Genomic DNA, 21,391 nt, shown 5'->3' on the forward strand with positions numbered 1-21,391 from the left:
AGCAAACACAAGGTAGGGAAAAAAAAAAATTGTGCTGTTGCTCAGCAGCAGGAAGCCCACACAGAGGAACTGAAAGCAGTTTGACTTCAGTTGGTCATTATGCTGTCCGGTTAAGGGAGCAGTTTAAGTCTCTCTCTAGCTGACATACAAGCAGGTTGCTGAGGGCAATAACTCGAAGAATCTTCGATGAGTTGCTGTAAAATGAATGTAAGAGTGAATGTCAAGTGAGTTCTGGATCTCAAGGGAGATACCGAGTTGCCAGCAGTCTACTGGGAGAGGGAACTGCAGGGAGCAGGTCCTAAAAGAAAACGAGAAAGGCCCAAGAAGCCCTTTAAGTAGTCAAAGAGAAAGAACAGGAATCTGGAAGAGTGAAGTTAAAGCGAGGAGCCGAGGAAGGCTCCAGGCTTGAAGGGAGAAAGCTGTAGGATGCAGATTTAAAGCAAAATAGGCTTGTGAGCAGCCAGTAGATCCAAGGAGACAGGCGAATGTCTGTGACTCTTTACTATGGGCATGTGAAGCAGTGGTACTCTGTTGGCATGGCTGAGTCTGAGAGAGAGTGGAAGGAAACCTGAATGCACATGGTGATCCAGGGGAGAGGAATGTCGGGAGGAGAGTTCGAAACCCTGGAGGTGGACCCTTGTGGAAGGCGTCTGAGAGAGAGCGTCGCTTGGGAGAAGATTCCAAAGTGGGTTCTTCAGGGAAAACCTCATGTGAAATACAGAGTGCAGTGAGACCGGTTGGCTCACCGTGTGACAAACCTCTCATGGGGAATTGTGGAGGATCCATAGCATCTGCTTGGGGTGGCATCTATCACTTGGTTTCAGAGTGTGGTGTGTGTGACCACAGGTTGCCTATTGGTTTAAATGGACTGTGTACTTAGTGTGAATATGAGAGTATAAGATAGCTTTTGTAACTTGCGTTATCCTTACAGATCTGTATATTTCTGTAAAAGTATAGTTGTGGGTGAAGGAGTATTGTTATATAGTTCATCTTTTCTTGTTTAATAAATGTTTTACTCTTTTGTTAAAAGTCCACCAGCTGACTCCAGTGACTCTGTTCAGTAGCCACTCTCCACATATCTAAACAAAAAATAAAAGTTGGGATCTATCAAGCCGGGTTTCACCTTGGGATCTGACTTGTGCAGTAGTCGCATCAACTGGGATGATAATAGTCATACAGAACTGGAGTTTTGCTGACAAAAGAGACAAGCTGCCAAAACTTTTCATCTTGCACTCATCAGGACAAATCACCAGAATACCAATCGTAAAGGAAACAACAATTTATACTGCATGAGAAGGCACCGCTGATTGGTTGGAAAATGGATTCTGATTGGTAGAGGTGTCACCATGGAGAATGCACAGGGAACAGTTAACTGCCAAGCTTTTATTTAAATTCAAAGAGGCAGGTTGGCTCTGATTGGTCAAGGCGTTACACGGGGAATGAACTCTGTCCCCCAAGCTTTTGTTTCATTGAGAAATGTGCAATGTGTGGACTTGCTCCTTCTGTCTGCCAAAGGACAGGGCCCTGTGTGTGAATATATGTGGCTTCTAGCATGTGTAAGTGAGCTGCACTGTGAGCCTTACTGATAATCTTAAATTGGTTGTTAGAGTGGCTCTTGGCACAATCGGGGTTGTTTAGCAAGTGTTGTCCAATTGCGAAATCACATCTGATGTTGGACACTGTGTTCTGAGTTTGTCAAGCTTGGTACGAGCCTGATGCCAACAGTCAAAGGGACATCTGACACAATCCCCAGTCTTTGGCACGTACAGCCTACACATCTGGCATCACACCAGCACTGAAATTGATTTACTCATTTGTGTGGTCGGGAGAAGGTGGTTTTGGCTTGGGAAGAGTTGGTATTCCTGCAATCTGTCCTGAGGAGCGCAAAATGCAAAGCTTCGACAGAGTGTCTCCTCCTTTCAGCAACGCTCGATGTTTAAGGTATTCTGGACAGTTGCGAACCTTCATGGTTCACAATGGCTTTAATTCGAAAATCTGCCCATGCATTGAACCAATTGACAATTTTATTACTTTCAGTGACTACGATAGCTACCTCAGGTGAAGCAAAGGTTGAGTTCAACGTCGGAATACTTGTTAAATTTATTATAGCTCAACCCTTACGAAGCGGCATTGTGGCGTGGTGGTTTAAGCATCCCGACCTCTGAGGTGGAAGTTCTGGGTTCATAATCCCACCCAGGATTTAATGGGGTGATGTAGACAGGGGACGTGTCCAAACAGGTGGAGTATCAACCTGTTAAATCCTTCAACCACACACCGATAGCAGGTGGTCAGCCATGTAGTGGAAAGAAAATTGGAGTCTCCACAGTCCCTATCCAGAGCAACAGGCCACAACAGGCATGCAAAAGGCTTGGCCTTTTCCCTGCTCTGGCTGGGGTGGGTTTGGCACGAGGAAAGCTGGAGTGTGATGCCACAAGCAGTCGAATAGTTGGCAACTGTTCATAGCCCCCCCCCACCCCGCCCCCGTCGCCTCTATCCCAGCTTCGAAATGTAATGCCCAATGGGGGGGTTGGGACTGCCTCCTGGCAGAGAACAGAAGAAGAATTTAAGATCTGTTGGACAAGCCATGAAGATGATTATTTTTGGTATCAGCTGAAGATTCTAATTATTGGATTATGTGAAGCTAGGCTTACTATTAGAGCTCGGATTATTTGACCCATAAGGAGCGACATGCAAAATTATAACACTGAGGTTAGTTTCCATTACTGTATCTGATGAGTTTCTTCATGCGTTTTGTAGATAGATGAGTGATTGCATTAATTGTGTTTTAACTTAAAGGTCACTCCCTTTTATGCCACTTTTATTCTCTTCCTCTCCGTTTATGTTGTCATGGACAAATAAGACACATCAACCTTCCATCGCCAGTTCAGGAAGGTGCAACCCTATTAACCGTTCTTGTACCCGCCTGCCAACCTTTTACGGGTACTGGAGTTGGGGTCTCAGAACGGTAACAAAAATATAACAATTTTCATAATATTATTGTGATCTATTGTAAAAGTGGGTTCATTGTGGGGTTTGGGTAGTTTGTGTGTGTGTGTGTGTGTGTGTGAACGTGTGTGTGTGTGTGTGTTTATGTGTGTGTGTGTGTGTGTGTGTGTGTGTGTGTGTGTGTGTGTGTGTGTGTGCACCTGTGTGTGTGAACGTGTGTGTGTGTGTGTGTGTGTGTGTGTGCCTATGTCTGTGTGTGTTTATATGAACGTGTGTGTATGTGTGCCTGTGTGTGTGTGTGTGTGTGTGTGTGTGTGTGTGTGTATGAACGTGTGTGTGTGTGTGTGCCTGTGTGTGTGTGTGTGTGTGTGTGGGGTGGGGGTAGGGGTAGGGGTAGGGGTATGTAATTGAATTGGGGACAGCCGCTCTGGAGGCTTTGAGTCATCAACAAGAAGCCAGGTTTGAAATGCTAAATACGTAAACATGGCTGAAGTTTTAGAATGTGAGGGAAATTTGCATTTATAGCTAAATTAGGTTAGTTTGAATTTCAAGGAGATGGTAAGATGTTACACCTAGCCAGAAGAAGCCAAGCCAAACAGTGAGGTTATTTTTCCCAAAGGTTAGTGATAATATGAGTACTATGAAAAGATTTATATTAGGAGAAAAGTAAAGTAGCAAAAACATAAGGGAACAATGGAATTTGCATTAAAAAGGGAGAAACATGTATAAAGGAGATGAGGCTGTGTGTAAGAGTAGAAGATGTTCTAAGATCTAACACGAGTGTGAAAAGCCTCCAGCCTCTGTGCATCAAGTTGCTGTTTACAGGAACCAAAGCCTAGAAAACTCACTTTGAATCCTCCTGCCTAGGGCATCGTGTTGCTTTGCCTGGGTCTGTTTAAATCTATTTGTTTTGGCTATTGCCTTAACGGAGACGTAACTGGGAGCCAGGTTAATGAGGGGTTTTAGGAGTTAGTAATTTATAGACCTATGTATGTGCTTCAAATCTCTGCTTTTGTTAATAAATGTTTCATTTGGTTTTCTAAAATCCTCTGAAGCCGTGGTAGTCTTATTACTTCTGAATTCAGGGCATGCGTCTCGAAATAAATACAAATCGCAAAACAGTCGTGATCAAGTTTCCCTGGTGGATTTGATCGGTCTGGCACACGTCACCCGCTACGTGGTAACAAAAGCTCTGGGCTCCCTCCACAGCTTCTCCGTTAGAAATTCCCTGATGTTTTTGGTCCAAAGTGAATAGCTCCCAGTTCCAAGGGGGAGTAGTAACGTCGGTGGGCCAGTAATCCAGCTGCACCAGCCTTGTTCCCCGGGGGTCATGGGTTCAAATCCCACCAACAGCAGCGGGTGGAATTTTAAAAAAGGTTCAAACCTGTGAGACCCCGAGGGGACTCGAAGGGGTGGATGGGGAGTGGATGTCCCCTCTTGCGGGGAAGAGTCTAGAACTAGGGGTCACTGCTTAAAAACAAGGGGCCGCCCATTCAAAGCAGAGATGAGGCGAAATGTTTGTCACTCCGAGTTAGAGCTCCCTTCCTGAAAAGTAGAGTCTTTAAATGTTTTTAAGGCGGAGGTGGATAGATTCTTGGTAAGAAAGAGGGAGGTAGGTTACTGGGGGTGGGCGGGGATGCAGCTTTCAGGTTACTATCCGATGAGCCAAGATCTTATTGAGTGGCGGAGGAGGCTCGAGGGGCTGAGTGACCTAACTCCTGATCCGAGTTCGTATGTTCCGCACACTCCCCCACCCCTCCCCCCACCCCCCACCCCCCCCACCCCCAACGACCCCCTGTGCCTACCCACCCACCCACTCCAAATACTAAACTGCATTTGCCACTGACTGGCCCACTCCCTGAATCACTCAGTGCCTGGCTGCGAGTTTCTGTCCCAGGCTGCTTGGCGCCGGAGTGCCCCAAGGAGAGCCGCGTGCCGCGCTGGCACTCACCGTAGACGTTAAGGGTCAGGGTCTTCCTCACGCTGCGGCCCATCTTGGTGTTCACGACGATGCAGCTGTACACCCCGGCCTGGTCCAGTTGGACACGCTCCAGGGTCAGGGTGGGGTCGGAGGGCACGCTGGTGTCGCCGCTCTCCCCGACGCTCCAGAAGTGCTGGGCGGGCGGCTCGGAGCTGGTGGCGCAGGTCAGGTTGACGGTGGAATTGACCAGGACGAAGCGGGAGGGCTCGGGGTCCAGCGAGGACACGATGCTGACGGTGGGCACGTCCGGACCATCTGGGGAGGGGGGGGGGGTTGGGGGGGAGAAAGAAAGGAGTCACGTGGACATGGTATCCGGATCGCGATGCCCCTGTGGTCGAATAGCTGTCGCCGTTCACGGTTCTCCCCTCCTCCATCCCCGCTTCAAAATTTAGTCCCCATCCTGCGCCACTTGCTCAATGACCCCCTCCCTGCCCCCTGACCCCCGACCTGTCATATTTGTCTGCCACTGAGTTCCCCCACCCGATGTGTCACATTTCCCCCACTCCCCCGAGGGCCAAGGCCACTCCCCCCTCCTCCAAGCCAACCCAACCAATTTTCTTCCAGCCTTATCTATTCCTGTACGGTCCCCCATTTCCTAGCCCAGCTCTTGCCCCCTCCCCTCAGGATCTTCAACTGCCTCCAAATCCTCTCTCTGGAGGTCAGAGGGACAGTACTGAGGGAGTGCTGCACTGTCAGAGAGTCAGTACTGAGGGAGTTCTGCACTGTCAGAGGGTCAGTACTGATGGAGTGTGGGAGGATCAGTACTGCACTCCCTCAGTACTGCACTCCCTCAGTACTGACCCTCCGACAGTGCAGCACTCCCTCAGCACTCTCTTGGAATGCTGACTTGGATTATGGGGCTCAAGTCTTTGGAGCGCAGACTCGAGCACACGACTTTCTGACTCAGAGGGGAGAGAGAGAAAACGAGAGAAAGAGAGAGAGAGAGAGAGAGAGAAAGAAAGAGAGAGCTATCGAGGGCCAAACCCACTTGGCCAATCTGATACCTGGCGCTTTCCCAAGTGAAGTAGAAGTCTGTGGAATACTTACAGTAGATCCTGAGCAGCTTGTGGGATGCATCATTGCTGAAGGGGTTTTGTACGGAGCAGGTATACGTTCCACTGTCCCCTCTAATCACGTCCTTAATTGTTAACTCATCGCCGGCTATCACTGTGTGAGCATCACTGACGATCTGCTTGCCGTCCTTGGTCCATATCAGGGTGTCCCATGTCCCCGTTGCCATGGTGCAGGTCATGGTCACCTTGGGTTCACCCTCCTTCACGTCACCCACGGGTGTCACCACCTTGACGCCCTTGATGAGCTCTGGGTGGAGGGTCAGAGGAGAGGGAGACCAGTGTCAGTCAGGGAAACAGGAATGCGGAGATATCGCCGGCGCGGAGGGAGGGCCATTCAGCCCGTCACCTCTGTGCCAGCCCACAAGAGTGCCACCCAGTCTAATCCCATGTCCAGCTCTTGGTCCGGAGTGCTTGCATCATGAGCTTTTCTGCCTCTCCCACCCTGTCGGCCAGTGAGTTCCAGGCCCCTGACCAACTCTCTGCTTTGGAAAATTTCTCCTCCGCTCCCCACCCCACCCCCGCATTATTTTTATCTTTTTTAACAGGATGTGGGTGTCACTGGATAGGCCAGAAATTATTACCCATCTCTAATTGCCCCTTGAGAAGGTGGGGGTGAGCTGCCTTCTTGACCCGCTGCAGTCCATGTGGTGTAGGTACACCCACCGTGCTGTTAGGGAGGGAGTTCCAGGATTTTGACCCAGCGACAGTGAAGGAACGGCCGATATATTTCCAAGTCAGGATGGTGAGTGACTTGGAGGGGAACTTCCAGGTAGTGGTGTTCCCATGTGTCTGCTGCCCTCGTCCTTCTAGATGGTAGAGGTCGCGGGTTTGGAAGGTGCTGTCTAAGGAGCCTTGGTGAATTCCTGCAGTGCATCTTGTAGATGGTACACACACTGCTGCTACTGTGTGTCGGTGGTGGAGGGAGTGAATGTTTGTGGATGGGGTGCCAATCAAGCGGGGCTGCTTTGTCCTGGATGGTGTCGAGCTTCTTGAGTATTGTGGGAGCTACACTCATCCAGGCAAGTGGAGAGTATTCCCTCACACTCCTGACTTGTGCCTTGTAGATGGTGGACAGGCTTTGGGGAGTCAGGAGGTGAGTTACTCACCACAGGATTCCCAGCCTCTGACCTGCTCTTGCAGCCGCAGTATTTATATGGCTCGTCCAATTCAGTTTCTGGTCAATGCTTAGACTAGTTGTTTTCTATCTGTGGCATCGGACTCTTGACCTCTCTGTTAAGAGGAATAGCTCCTCCCTCGCCGCTTGGTCACAGCCAATCGTAGTTTTATGAAGCGCAATTAAATCTCCCCTCAGCCTCCTCTGCTCCAAAGGAACCAACCTAATCTTCCCCCATTCTTAAAACTCTCCCAGAAACCTCCTGTGTAAATCTGCTCTGCGCCCTCTCTCTCTCCCCTGTGATCACCTCCTTACAGTAACGTGGTGTCCAGAGCTGAGCACAGTACTCTAGCTGTGGCCCAACAGGTGTTTCAGACAGAGGGGTGGGTGGGGGGGTGGTGGTGTAGTGCTAATGCCACTGGACTCTTAATGCTAATGCTCTGGAGGGTGGGGGCATGGGGTCTGAATCGCACCAGGGCAGCTGCTGTAATTTAAATTCGGTGAATAAATCAGGGATTGAAAAGCCAGTTTCGGTCATGGTGACCATGGAACTATCATCGATTGCTGTAAAAACCCCATCTGGTTCACTAAAGCCCTTTAGGGAGGGGAAATCTGCCGTCCTTACCCCGGTCTGGCCAAACGTGACTCCAGACCCCACAGCGATGTGGTTGACTCTTAACTGCCCCTCTGAAATGGCTGAGCAAGCCCCTCAGTTCAAGGGCAATTAGGGATGGGCAACAAATGCTGACCTGGTCAGCGACACCCACATCCCATGAAATGGGTAAAGGTACGAGCATTAAGCTCCCTGTTCTTCGATTTGACGCCTCGGTTAACAGGGGACAGACTCCCACCTGCTTCCTTGGATGCTTTAGCTGTCTTCAGGGATCTGTGCACATTCACACTGTTATTCCAGGCTCCTCAGGATCTGTCCGTTTATTGTGGATTCCCCTACCTTCCCTGAATGCATTACCTCCCACTTCTCTGGACTGATCTCCACTTGCAGGTTATCACAGCCATAATGTATATAGAGGACACAGGAGGCCATTTGGACCAGCGTGCCCGAGCTGGCTCTTTGAAAGATCTGTCCAATTGGTCCCCAATGTCTGTGCCCCCCGGCTCTTTCCCCTGATAGACCTGCAACATTTTCCCCCCTCAAGTATTTATCCAATCCCCCCTTTGGAAAGTTCCTATTGAATCTGCTTCCACCGCCCTTTCAGGCAGCACCTTCCAGATCACAACAACTCGCTGTGTCAGAACAAAAATCCTCCTCATCTCCCCCTCTGGTTCTTTTCCTGATTCTCTTCAATCTGAGTCCCTCTGGTTACCGACCCTCCTGCCACTGGAAACACTTTCTCCTCATTGACTCTATCCAAACCCCCTCATGATTCTGAACGCCTCGATTCAATCTCCCCCTTAACCTTCTCCGCTGTAAGGAGAACAATCCCAGCTTCTCCCAGTCACTCCACATGGACTTGGCGTAGGTGAGGCCACATCTGGAGTACGATGTGCAATCTTGGTCCCCTTATTTGAGAAGAGATATAATTGCGTTGGAAGCAGTTCAGGGAAGGTTCACTTGACTAATACCGGGCATGAGGGGAGTGGGTGGTGGGGGGGGGGCTTATCTTATGATGGAAAGGTTGAGCAGGTTGGGCCTGTATCCACTGGAGTTTAGACGAATGAGGGGGGTGCGATCTTATTGAGACATATCAGATCCTGAGGGGACTTGACAGTGCGGATGCTAAAGGGATGTTTCCCCTAGTGGGAGAGGTCAGACCTAGGAGAGGGGGCGGGGGGCACAGTACCAAAGTAAGAGCCCTCCCAGTTCAAACAGAGGTGAGAATTTTTTTTCTCTGAGAGGGTCATGAGTCTGCGGAATTCTCTTCCCTAGAGAGCGGTGGAGGATGGGTCATTGACTATTTTTAAGGCAGAGGTAGATAGGTTCTTGACCAACAAGGGAGACAAGGTTTATTGGGAGTTAAGGGGGGGAAAGTGGAGTTTGGTGGTGGAAGGGAGGTCAGCCATGATCTTATTGAGTGGCAGGAGCAGCTCGAAGGGGCTGAGTGGCCTCCCCCTGATCCTAATTCACGTGTTCGAACGTTCTTAAGCCCCCCCTCATCCCTGGGAGTTTACCAGTCAATTCTCCTTCACGGTCTCCCTCCAAGGCCTGCACCTTCTTCCCCAAAGTGGGCTAGTGGGTCAGAATCGGACACCGGTCGATCGAGCCGGGCCCAAACCCGTGATTCCTTCCGAAATGATTCGGCCGCCAAAACAATGATTCGAACAGCAAAATTCGGGTTGAGGTTTCGCGGAGCCTAGCTACTCACCATACACTCGGAGCGTGACGGTCCTGCTGCTCGGCTCCTCGTCCACCGCAGTTAAGGAGACAACGTAAGTCCCATTGTCGGAGAGAGTTGTGTTAAGGAGTTCAATCGACGCCGAGCTGGTGTTAACCCTCAGCCGACCCTTGAAAGCCAGGGACACGTCTAACGATGTGCTCTGACCCACCTTCCAACTGGCAAAGGTCTTACCCCGGGCCCAGTCGACATGGGGGGGGTGAATGCTTTTGTAAACAACCTCCAGGCTCGTGATGTCTCCCACGACAGCCCTCACTGGGCTGTTAGCTTGGATCTCGATACACTCCGCCAGGCCTGGGGTGAAAGGTGAGAGGTGAAAGTTTGTACGATTGGGTCCGCGGGACTGAGGGAGTGCTGCACTGTCAGAGGGTCAGTACTTGGGGAGTGCTGCACTGTCAGAGGGTCAGTACTGAAGGAGTGCTGCACTGTCAGAGGGTCAGTACTGAGGGAGTGCTGCACTGTCAGAGGGTCAGTACTGAGGGAGTGCTGCACTGTCAGAGGGTCAGTACTGAGGGAGTGCTGCACTGTCAGAGGGTCAGTACTGAGGGAGTGCTGCGCTGTCAGTGGGTCAGTACTGAGGGAGTGCTGCACTGTCAGAGGGTCAGTACTGAGGGAGCGCTGCACTGTCAGAGGGTCAGTACTGAGGGAGTGCTGCACTGTCAGAGGGTCAGTACTGAGGGAGTGCTGCACTGTCGGAGGGTCAGTACTGAGGGAGCGCTGCACTGTCAGGGGGTCACTACTGAGGGAGTGCTGCACTGTCGGAGGGTCAGTACTGAGGGAGTGCTGCGCTGTCAGAGGGTCAGTACTGAGGGAGTGCTACACTGTCAGAGGGTCAGTACTGAGGGAGTGCTGCACTGTCAGAGTGTCAGTACTGAGGGAGTGCTGCGCTGTCGGAGGGTCAGTACTGAGGGAGTGCTGCACTGTCAGATGGTCAGTACTGAGGGAGTTCTGCACTGTCAGAGGGTCAGTATTGAGGGAGTGCTGCACTGTCAGAAACCTTGGCTTTTGGATGAGACATTAAACCCAGGCCCCTGTCTGCCCTCTCGGGGGGGTGTGAAAGATCCCGCAGCCACTGTTTGGAGGAAGAGGGGGGGGGGAGGGGGGGGGGCGGGTGGCGGTGTGGGGAAGGTCTCCCCGGTGTCCTGGGGCCAATATTTTCCCCTCAACCAACATCACTAAAAAAGTTAAAACCAAAAAAACTGCGGATGCTGGAAATCCAAAACAAAAACAGAATTACCTGGAAAAACTCAGCAGGTCTGGCAGCATCGGCGGAGAAGAAAAGAGTTGACGTTTCGAGTCCTCATGACCCTTCAACAGAACTTGAGTTCGAGTCCAGGAAAGAGCTGAAATATCAGCTGGTTTAAGGTGTGTGTGTGGGGGGCGGAGAGATAGAGAGACAGAGAGGTGGAGGGGGTTGGTGTGGTTGTAGGGACAAACAAGCAGTGATAGAAGCAGATCATCAAAAGATGCCAACGACAATAAAAAAGTGCTGTTTGTGGGATCTTGCTGTGCGCACATGGGCTGCTGCGTCTTCTACATCACAACAGTGACCACACTTCAAAAAAAAAATGCCCTTCACTGGCTGGTGAAACGCCTTGGGACGGCCTGAGATTGGGGAAAGGCGCTAGGCAAATGCAAGTCTGTCTCTCCTGGTGCTGATGCGATGCAGGAGCGCGTTCGCTGGGAGGGTGAGTTCAGGGTCCTCTGACAGGACGTGAAATGGTTTCTGTTTCAGCTTGTTCACCGAGGCTCCCACACCGAGGCTTGGTCACTGCTGGGATATTGTAACCATCGACACCGAATGAGCTGGGATCCCTATCCCCATACCTTCCCTCAAACCCTCACACGCCACATCCTGGGTGAACAGGGTCTCACAAAGCATCCAGCACCACCACCAATATTTATATGACACCCCCCCCCCCCCCCCCCCCCCTACTCCCGCAGTGGAACGAAAGGTCTCCAAGGCTGTAGTGCAACAAAATTTGAGCCCCAACCACGTCAAGAGCTATCAGGGACAGGCAGCCATAAGCTCAGTCAATGAGCTCGGTTTTTAAAATGTGTCTTAAAGGAGGAGGGACGGAGAGAGAGAGAAAGAGAGAGAGAGAGACAGAGAGAGATAGAGGCGGAGAGAGAGAGAGGCAGAGAGGAGGAGAGAGAGGGGCGGAGAGGGAGAGAGAGAGATAGACAGAGAGAGATAGGTAGAGGTGGAGAGAGAGAGAGAGAGCGCGAGAGGGAGGTGGAGAGCTTTAAGATGGAAATTCCATAGCTCGGGGCCCCCAGGCAGCTGAAGGCACGGCCGCCAATGGTGGAGCGATGGGAATCGGGGGATGGGCAAGAGGCCGGAATTGGAGGAGCGCAGAGATCTCGGAGGATTGTAGGGCCTGGAGGAGGTTACAGAGATAGGGAGGGTTGTAGGGCCTGGAGGAGGCTACAGAGATAGGGAGGGTCGTAGGGACTGGAGGAGGTTACAGAGATAGGGAGGGTTGTAGGGGCTGGAGGAGGTTACAGAGATAGGGAGGGTTGTAGAGGCTGGAGGAGGTTACAGAGATAGGGAGGGTTGTAGGGCCTGGAGGAGGCTACAGAGATAGGGAGGGTTGTAGGGGCTGGAGGAGGTTACAGAGATTGGGAGGGTTGTAGGTTCTGGAGGAGGTTACAGAGATAGGGAGGGTTGTAGGGGCTGGAGGAGGTTACAGAGATATGGAGGGTTGTAGGGGCTGGAGGAGGTTACAGAGATAGGGAGGGTTGTAGGGGCTGGAGGAGGTTACAGAGATAGGGAGGGTTGTAGGGGCTGGAGGAGGTTACAGAGATAGGGAGAGTTGTGGGGGCTGGAGGAGGTTACAGAGATAGGGAGGGTTGTAGGGGCTGGAGGAGGTTACAGGGATAGGGAGGGTTGTAGGGGCTGGAGGAGGTTACATGGATAGGGAGTGTTGTAGGGGCTGGAGGAAGTTACAGGGATAGGGAGTGTTGTAGGGGCTGGAGGAGGTTACAGAGATAGGGAGGGTTGTAGGGGCTGGAGGAGGTTACAGAGATAGGGAGGGTTGGAGGGGCTGGAGGAGGTTACAGAGATAGGGAGGGTTGTAGGTTCTGGAGGAGGTTACAGAGATAGGGACGGTTGTAGGGGCTGGAGGAAGTTACAGAGATAGGGAGGGTTGTATGGGCTGGAGGAGGTTACAGAGATAGGGAGAGTTGTGGGGGCTGGAGGAGGTTACAGAGATGGGAGGGTTGTAGGGGCTGGAGGAGGTTACAGGGATAGGGAGGGTTGAAGGGGCTGGAGGAGGTTACAGGGATAGGGAGTGTTGTAGGGGCTGGAGGAGGTTACAGAGATAGGGAGGGCTGTAGGGGCTGGAGGAGGTTACAGAGATAGGGAGGGTTGTAGGTGCTGGAGGAGGTTACAGAGATAGGGAGGGTTGTAGGGGCTGGAGGAGGTTACAGAGATAGGGAGAGTTGTGGGGGCTGGAGGAGGTTACAGAGATAGGGAGGGTTGTAGGGGCTGGAGGAGGTTACAGGGATAGGGAGGGTTGTAGGGGCTGGAGGAGGTTACATGGATAGGGAGTGTTGTAGGGGCTGGAGGAAGTTACAGGGATAGGGAGTGTTGTAGGGGCTGGAGGAGGTTACAGAGATAGGGAGGGTTGTAGGGGCTGGAGGAGGTTACAGAGATAGGGAGGGTTGGAGGGGCTGGAGGAGGTTACAGAGATAGGGAGGGTTGTAGGTTCTGGAGGAGGTTACAGAGATAGGGACGGTTGTAGGGGCTGGAGGAAGTTACAGAGATAGGGAGGGTTGTAGGGGCTGGAGGAAGTTACAGAGATAGGGAGAGTTGTGGGGGCTGGAGGAGGTTACAGAGATGGGAGGGTTGTAGGGGCTGGAGGAGGTTACAGGGATAGGGAGGGTTGAAGGGGCTGGAGGAGGTTACAGGGATAGGGAGTGTTGTAGGGGCTGGAGGAGGTTACAGAGATAGGGAGGGCTGTAGGGGCTGGAGGAGGTTACAGAGATAGGGAGGGTTGTAGGTGCTGGAGGAGTTTACAGAGATAGGGAGGGTTGTAGGGGCTGGAGGAGGTTACAGAGATAGGGAGGGTTGTAGGGGTGGAGGAGGTTACAGAGATAGGGAGGGTTGTAGGGGCTGGAGGAGGTTACAGAGATAGGGAGGGTTGTAGGGGCTGGAGGAGGTTACAGAGATAGTGAGGGTTGTAGGTGCTGGAGGAGGTTACAGAGATAGGGAGGGTTGTAGGGGCTGGAGGAGGTTACAGAGATAGGGAGGCTTGTAGGGGCTGGAGGAGGTTACAGAGATAGTGAGGGTTGTACGGACTGGAGGAGGTTACAGAGATAGGGAGGGTTGTAGGGGCTCGAGGAGGTTACAGAGATAGGGAGGGTTGTAGGGGCTGGAGGAGGTTACAGAGATACGGAGGGTTGTAGGGGTTGGAGGAGGTTACAGAGATAGGGAGGGTTGTAGGAACTGCTGCCTGGGAGAGGGATGGTGTCCGTCACTGGGGTAAAGAGTTTCGATTGGGATCTGGAAACTGCAGGTCTCGTGAAAGGTCATCGAGCTGAAACATTAACTCTGTTTCTCTCTCCACTGAGACGCTGAACGTTTCCAGTAATTGCAGTTTTTATTTCAGACATCCAACATGGGCAGTATTTTGCCTTTCTAAGACAGATTAGCACCCGGGAGAATTCCCTGCCTCCCGTTTATTGGCACGTTTAGAGTCTGGCTGAGAGAATTAAAGCCGGAACTCTCGCTGCTGTTGTTTGTCAGTGCACAGTGGCCGAGTTTCAGATTAGCTCCGTCTCTAGGTGGTTCTCACCTGACAGTAGGCCTGCCCAGAGCAGACCAATACCTGTGTGCATCGTCCAAGCCTCCTGTCCCCACTTCACGTCAGTTCCTGCCTCGAATTCGGATCAATCTCTCCCTCTCATGGCCCAGGAACTCACACGGACGGTTGCTCTCTGACTGCAGCTTGCACCTGTTATGCCAGAGGTAAGGAGAGGCTCATTCCTACGTCCTGAGGAACTTTGCCCCACGCCCCTGTATACTGCTCTCCCATCCACTTTCATTTCTGACACAACCTTTGACATTTAGACAAAGAGGGAACTGGGAGGGTCAGGGTGAGCTCAACAGCTCAACTGGATAAACCAGCACGGGCAGGCAGAGAGGGAGGGAACCAGATTCAACAAAAGCAGTCACAGGTGCTCACACATACTCACGGGCGCGCGCACACACACACACAAACACACACAAACACACACACACACACACACACACACACAGAAACACACAGACAGAAACACAGTCACACACACACACAGAAACACAGCCACACACACACAGAAACACACACACACACACACACACACACAGAAACACAGCCACACACACACAGAAACACACACACACACACACACACTCAGAGAAACACAGTCACACACACAGAAACACACGCACACACACAGACAGAAACACAGTCACACACAGAGACAGAAACACACAGACAGAAACACAGTCACACACACACCCAGAAACACACACACACACACACAGAAACACAGTCACACACACAGACAGAAACACAAACACACACACGCACAGACAGAAATACACACATATGCACACGCAGAAACACAGACACATAAGCATCTATCTCTGTAACCTCCTCCAGCCCCTACAACCCTCCCTATCTCTGTAACCTCCTCCAGCCCCTACAACCTTCCTTATCTCTGTAACCTCCTCCAGCCCCTACAACCCTCCCTATCTCTGTAACCTCCTCCAACCCCTACAACCCTCCCTATCTCTGTAACCACCTCCAGTCCCTACAACCTTCCCTATCTCTGTAACCTCCTCCAGCTCCTACATCCCTCCCTATCTCTGTAACCTCCTCCAGCCCCTGCAACCCTCCCTATCTCTGTAACCTCCTCCAGCTCCTACATCCCTCCCTATCTCTGTAACCTCCTCCAGCCCCTACAACCCTCCCTATCTCTGTAACCTCCTCCAGCCCCTACAACCCTCCCTATCTCTGCAACCTCCTCCAGCCCCTACAACCCTCCCTATCTCTGTAACATCCTCCAGCCCGTACAAACCTCCCTATCTCTGTAACATCCTCCAGCCCCTACAACCCTCCCTATCTCTGTAACCTCCTCCAGCCCCTACAACCCTCCCTATCTCTGTAACCTCCTCCAGCCCCTACAACCCTCCCGGAATGGGACTTGGTATGAGTAAGCACGTGGTCAGCAGTTTTGAATGGCCTCAAGTTTATGGAGTATAGAGCGTGTGTTGGAACAGTCGAGTCTGGAGGTAATGAAGGCGTGGATGAGGGTTTCAGCAGCAGATGAGCTGAGTCAGGGTGAAGTCGTGCGATGTTACGGAGGTGGAAATAGACGGTGTTAGTGAGGGCGCAGATGTGAGGCCGGAAGCTCATCTCAGGATCAAATGGGACAACAAAGCTGTGAACAGATTGGCTTCAATCTCAGAGAGCTGCCAGGGAGAGGAATGGAGTTGGTAGCGAGGGAACAGAGTTTGGAGCAGGGAATGAAGACAATGGCTTCAGTCTTTCCAATATTTAATTGGTGGGAATTTCTGCCCATCCGGTACTGGATGTCGGAGAAGCAGCCTGATAATTTAGCAGCAGTGGAGGAGTCGAGAGAGGTGGTGGTGAGGTAGAGCTGGGGATCCTCAGTGGACAGGTGAAAATGAACACTACGCCTTCAGATTTGGTCGCCAAGGGGCAGTAGGCAGATGGGCTGGGGCGGGGGTGGGGGGCGGGGGGGGTGGTGGGGGTGTGGGGGGAGAGCAGGAGGGATTAAATTCTTGAATAAGTAAATTGCAGGAGTCGGAGGCAGATGGAGGAGGCAGAGTCAGGCAAATTGGATTGCGATTGGATGGAGCAGCACAGAATCGATGGGCTGAATGGCTTCTTCCTTCCCCCCACTCCCCTCTGCACTGCCTTATAAAATAAATCTCTCTTTCCCTGTCTCCCTCTCTCTCTCTCTCTCTTTAACTTTTCTAAATTGTGTGACAGGGGTGAAACCTGTGTAGCTCCAAGGTGGTCAGTTTCCTGTGCAGTTCTGCTCCAAGACTCTAGGGGGCAGGTGTGAGCACGAACGATGTGGTTAAGGTGCGGTTTGCAGCTGAGTGGCAGTCTCCGTTGGCACGACCCCATTGTCTCACCGCCACCTCTCCCAGCTGAGCGTGCCTTCCAAAAGCGCCGCCCTGTTACAGTACTCCGCTGCTCTGGTGCGGAGTCAGGTATTATTGAAATGCAAACCCCTCCTTCATTCTTCCACCGCGCTCTGAAGCAAGGCACTGTTGCTCTGGTGAGGTACGACATGGGCAACAACACAGGGAGGGGGTGGAGAAATTCTCACTGGAGAGGACAGGAAATTTCAAAATTGCTCACGAGATAAAAGTAACTTTTGAGTATTGCTGGGATTAAAAAAAAAGAGACCTGCGTGCTAAGAATCGCACTGACAAATTTATGATTGTCCTTTGGGCTCGCAGTGTGGCACAGTTGTGTGTACTGGAAGCTACATGTATTAGTACACGGGGCCCATTTCTTTGCCGGCAGAAAGAACACGTACACACATTGCACCTGTCTCAGCTAAACAAAATGAGTGACAGCCACTCGCTGACTCATTCCTCAATGCCTTGACCAATCAGGGTCCAGCTGCCGGGTTTAAATTTCAAACAATGCTTGGCAGTTAACTGTCAGTCACCAACACTGGTGCATTCTCCATGGCAATGCCACTTGCCAACCAGTCAGCACTCTCTTCACATAGAGTATAAATTGTTCTTTTCCTCCTTATATTGGTATTCTTGCGAGTGTCTTGGTGAATGCGAGACAAAGAGCTTAGACATGTCTCATTGTTCAGCAATACTCAAATTCTGTACTCCCAAACGTCTATTTATAAAAATAACTCCTCTCTCCCTCTAATCTCCTCGAACCCTGACAATCCTCCCTATCTCTGTAACCTCCTTCAGCCCCTACAACCCTCCCATCTCTGTAACCTCCTCCAGCTCTTACAACCCTCCCTAACTCTGTAACCTCCTTGAGCCCCTACACCCCTCCCTATCTCTGTAACCTCCTCCAGCCCCTACAACCCTCCCTATCTCTGTAACCTCCTCCAGCTCTTACAACCCTCCCTATCTCTGTAACATCCTCCAGCCCATACAACCCTCCCTATCTCTGTAACCTCCTCCAGCCCATACAACCCTCCCTATCTCTGTAACCTGCTCCAACCCCAACCCTCCCTATCTCTGTAACCAAATCCAGCGCCTACAAAGCTACAACGTGACCCTGTAGAGGTAACATACTGAGCCCAGCGCAGGTGGTGGGGACTGAGACGCCCAGCCAGCGTTGGGAACCGGCAGGGAGAGAGGGCTGCGGGCTGGGACCACACACTGAAAGGGCAGAAGCAGTGCAGGGAAAAAAACAACCCCCACCTCCACCCACTGCCTGCCGTAAACCTCTCAATGCAATGAAAAGCTGCTTCAGTCCGCACTGAGGGGAGTCAGGTTCAAATATACAACCCTGCGCTGGGTTTAACTCCACAGGTCTGAAAAGCAACTCACGAACTGCCACCTACCCAAATGTAATTTACCCACCCCAGGAGTGAGCGGAGACAGGGTTAAAGGTTATTTTCTCAAACGCTGCTTACAGCAACAGGGAAGAAAAACATCAGGGAAAACTCTGGGAGCACTATGCAAAGTTCCAGTCTCCATATCCCTTGGTAAGACCACACTGGGAGCAATATGCACAGTTCCAGTCTCCATATCCCTTGGTTAGACAACACTTGGAGCACTGTGCACAGTTCCGGTCACCATATCGCTTGGTGAGACCACACTTGGAGGAATGTGCACAGTTCTGGTCTCCATATCCCTTGGTGAGACCACACTTGGAGCACTGTGCACAGTTCTGGTCTCCATATCGCTTGGTTAGATCACAATTGAGCACTGTGCACAGTTCCGGTCTCCATATCCCTTGGTTAGACCACACTTAGAGCACTGTGCACAGTTCCAGTCTCCATATCCCTTGGTTAGATCACAATTGAGCACTGTGCACAGTTCCAGTCTCCATTTCCCTTGGTTAGATCACAATTGAGCACTGTGCAGAGTTCCAGTTTCCTTTTCCCTTGGTTAGATCACAATTGAGCACTGTGCACAGTTCCAGTCTCCATATCCCTTGGTTAGACCACACTTGGAGCACTGTGCACAGATCTGGTCTCTATATCCCCTGGTTAGACCACACTTGGAGCACTGTGCACAGTTCCAGTCTCCATATCCCTTGGTTAGACCACACTTGAAGCACTGTGCACAGTTCCGGCCTCCATATCCCTTGGTTAGACCACACTTGGAGCACTGTGCACAGTTCCGGTCTCCATATCCCTTGGTGAGACAACACTTGGAGCACTGTGCACAGTTCCAGTCTCCATATCACTTGGTGAGACCATACCTGGAGCACTGTGCACAGTTCCAGTCTCCATATCCCTTGGTTAGACCACACTTAGAGCACTGTGCACAGTTCCAGTCTCCATTTCCCTTGGTTAGATCACAACTGAGCACTTTGTACAGTTCCAGTTTCCGTATCGCTCGGTTAGAGCACACTTGGAGCACTGTGCACAGTTCCAGAGTCCTTAACCCTTGGTTAGACCACACTTGAAGCACTGTGCACAGTTCCGGTCTCCATATCCCCTGGTTAGACGACACTTGGAGCACTGTGCACAGTTCCAGTCGCCGTATCACTTGGTTAGGACACACTGGGAGCACTGGGCACAGTTCTGGTCTCTATATCCCCTGGTTAGACCACACTTGGAGCACAGTGCACAGATCTGGTCTCTATATCCCCTGGTTAGACCACACTTAGAGCACTGTGCACAGTTCCAATCTCCATATCCCTTGGTTAGATCACAACTGAGCACTGTGTACAGTTCCAGTCTCCATTTCCCTTGGCTAGATCAGAATTGAGCACTGTGTACAGTTCCAGTCTCCGTATCGCTCAGTTAGACCACACTTGGAGCACTGTGCACAGTTCCGCTCTCCATTTCCCTTGGTTAGATCACAATTGAGCACTGTGCACAGTTCCAGTCTCCATATCCCTTGGTTAGACCATACTTAGAGCACTGTGCAGAGTTCCAGTCTCCATTTCCCTTGGTTAGATCACAATTGAGCACTGTGCACAGTTCCAGTCTCCATATCCCTTGGTTAGACCACACTTGGAGCACTGTGCACAGATCTGGTCTCGATATCCCCTGGTTGGACCACACTTGGAGCACTGTGCACAGATCTGGTCTCTATATCCCCTGGTTAGACCACACTTGGAGCGCTGTGCACAGTTCCGGCCTCCATATCCCTTGGTTAGACCACACTTGGAGCACTGTGCACAGTTCCAGTCTCCATATCGCTTGGTGAGACCATACCTGGAGCACTGTGCACAGTTCCAGTCTCCATATCCCTTGGTTAGACCACACTTAGAGCACTGTGCACAGTTCCAGTCTCCATTTCCCTTGGTTAGATCACAACTGAGCACTTTGTACAGTTCCAGTTTCCGTATCGCTCGGTTAGAGCACACTTGGAGCACTGTGCACAGTTCCAGTCTCCTTAACCCTTGGTTAGACCACACTTGAAGCACTTTGCACAGTTCTGGTCTCCATATCCCCTGGTTAGACGACACTTGGAGCACTGTGCACAGTTCCAGTCACCATATCACTTGGTTAGGACACACTGGGAGCACTGTGCACAGTTCCAATCTCCATATCCCTTGGTTAGACCACGCTGGGAGCACTGTGCACAGTTCCAGTCTCCAAATCCTTTGGTTAGACAATACCTGGAGCACTGTGCATAGTTCTGGTCTCCATATCACTTGGTTAGACCACACTTGGGGCACTGTGCACCGCTCCAGTCTCCGTATCCCTCGGTTAGACCACACTTGGAGCACTGTGCACAGTTCCGGTCTCCATATCGCTTGGTGAGACCACACCTGGAGCACTGTGCACAGTTCCGATCTCCATATCCCTTGGCTAGACCACACTTAGAGCACTGTGCCCAGTTCCAGTCTCCATTTCCCTTGGATAGATCACAATTGAGCACTGTGTACAGTTCCAGTCTCCGTATCATTCGGTTAGTCCACACTTTGAGCACTGTGCACAGTTCCGGTCTCCATATCCCTTGTTTAGACCACACTTGGAGCACTGTGCACAGTTCTGGTCTCCATATCGCTTGGTGAGACCACACCTGGAGAACTGTGCACAATTCTGGTCTCCATATCCCTTGGTGAGACCACACCTGGAGCACTGGGCACAGGTCCGGTCTCCATATTCCTTGGTTAGACCACACTTAGAGCACTGTGCACAGTTCCAGTCTCCATTTCCCTTGGTTAGATCACAACTGAGCACTGTGTACAGTTCCAGTCTCCGTGTCGCTCAGACCACACTTGGAGCACAGTGCATAGTTCCGGTCTCCATATCCCTTGGTTAGACCACACTTGGAGCACTGTGCATAGTTCCGGTCTCCATATCGCTTGGTGAGACCATACCTGGAGCACTGTGCACAGTTGCAGTCTCCATATCCCCTGGTAAGACCACACTTGGAGCACTGTACACAGATGCAGTCTCCGTACCCCTTTGTAAGACCACACCTAGAGCACTGTGGACAGTTCCAGTCTCCATTTCCCTTGGTTAGATCACAATTGAGCACTGTGTACAGTTCCAGTCTCTGTATCGCTCGGTTAGACAACACTTGGAGCACAGTGCACCATTCAAGTCACCTTATCCCTTGGCTAGAACACAATTGGAGCACTGTGCGCAGTTCCAGTCTCCATATCCCTTGGTTAGACCACACTTGGAGCACTGTGCACTGTTCCAGTCTCCATATCCGTTGGTTAGACCACACAAGGAGCACTGTGCACAGTTCTGGTCTCCATATCCCTTGGTTAGACCACAC

At 51.5% G+C, this 21,391-nt stretch overlaps 1 protein-coding gene across 1 annotated transcript in view; it reads right to left on the bottom strand.

Moving 5' to 3' along the window:
* Positions 1-14,518, bottom strand: part of vsig10l (V-set and immunoglobulin domain containing 10 like) — a 30,785-nt gene extending 16,267 nt beyond the window's left edge. The window contains exons 1-4 of the mRNA XM_041181247.1: positions 14,268-14,518; positions 9,439-9,762; positions 5,975-6,247; positions 4,898-5,182 (exon numbers count right to left, since the gene is read on the bottom strand). Of these exons, the coding sequence (XP_041037181.1) occupies positions 4,898-5,182; positions 5,975-6,247; positions 9,439-9,762; positions 14,268-14,310 (925 nt within the window). The 5' untranslated portion in view covers positions 14,311-14,518. The remainder of the gene's footprint in view (positions 1-4,897; positions 5,183-5,974; positions 6,248-9,438; positions 9,763-14,267) is intronic.
* Positions 14,519-21,391: the final 6,873 nt, after the last annotated feature.

The sequence above is a fragment of the Carcharodon carcharias genome (genome assembly GCF_017639515.1).
Source record: "Carcharodon carcharias isolate sCarCar2 chromosome 29 unlocalized genomic scaffold, sCarCar2.pri SUPER_29_unloc_3, whole genome shotgun sequence".
NCBI lineage: Eukaryota > Metazoa > Chordata > Chondrichthyes > Lamniformes > Lamnidae > Carcharodon > Carcharodon carcharias.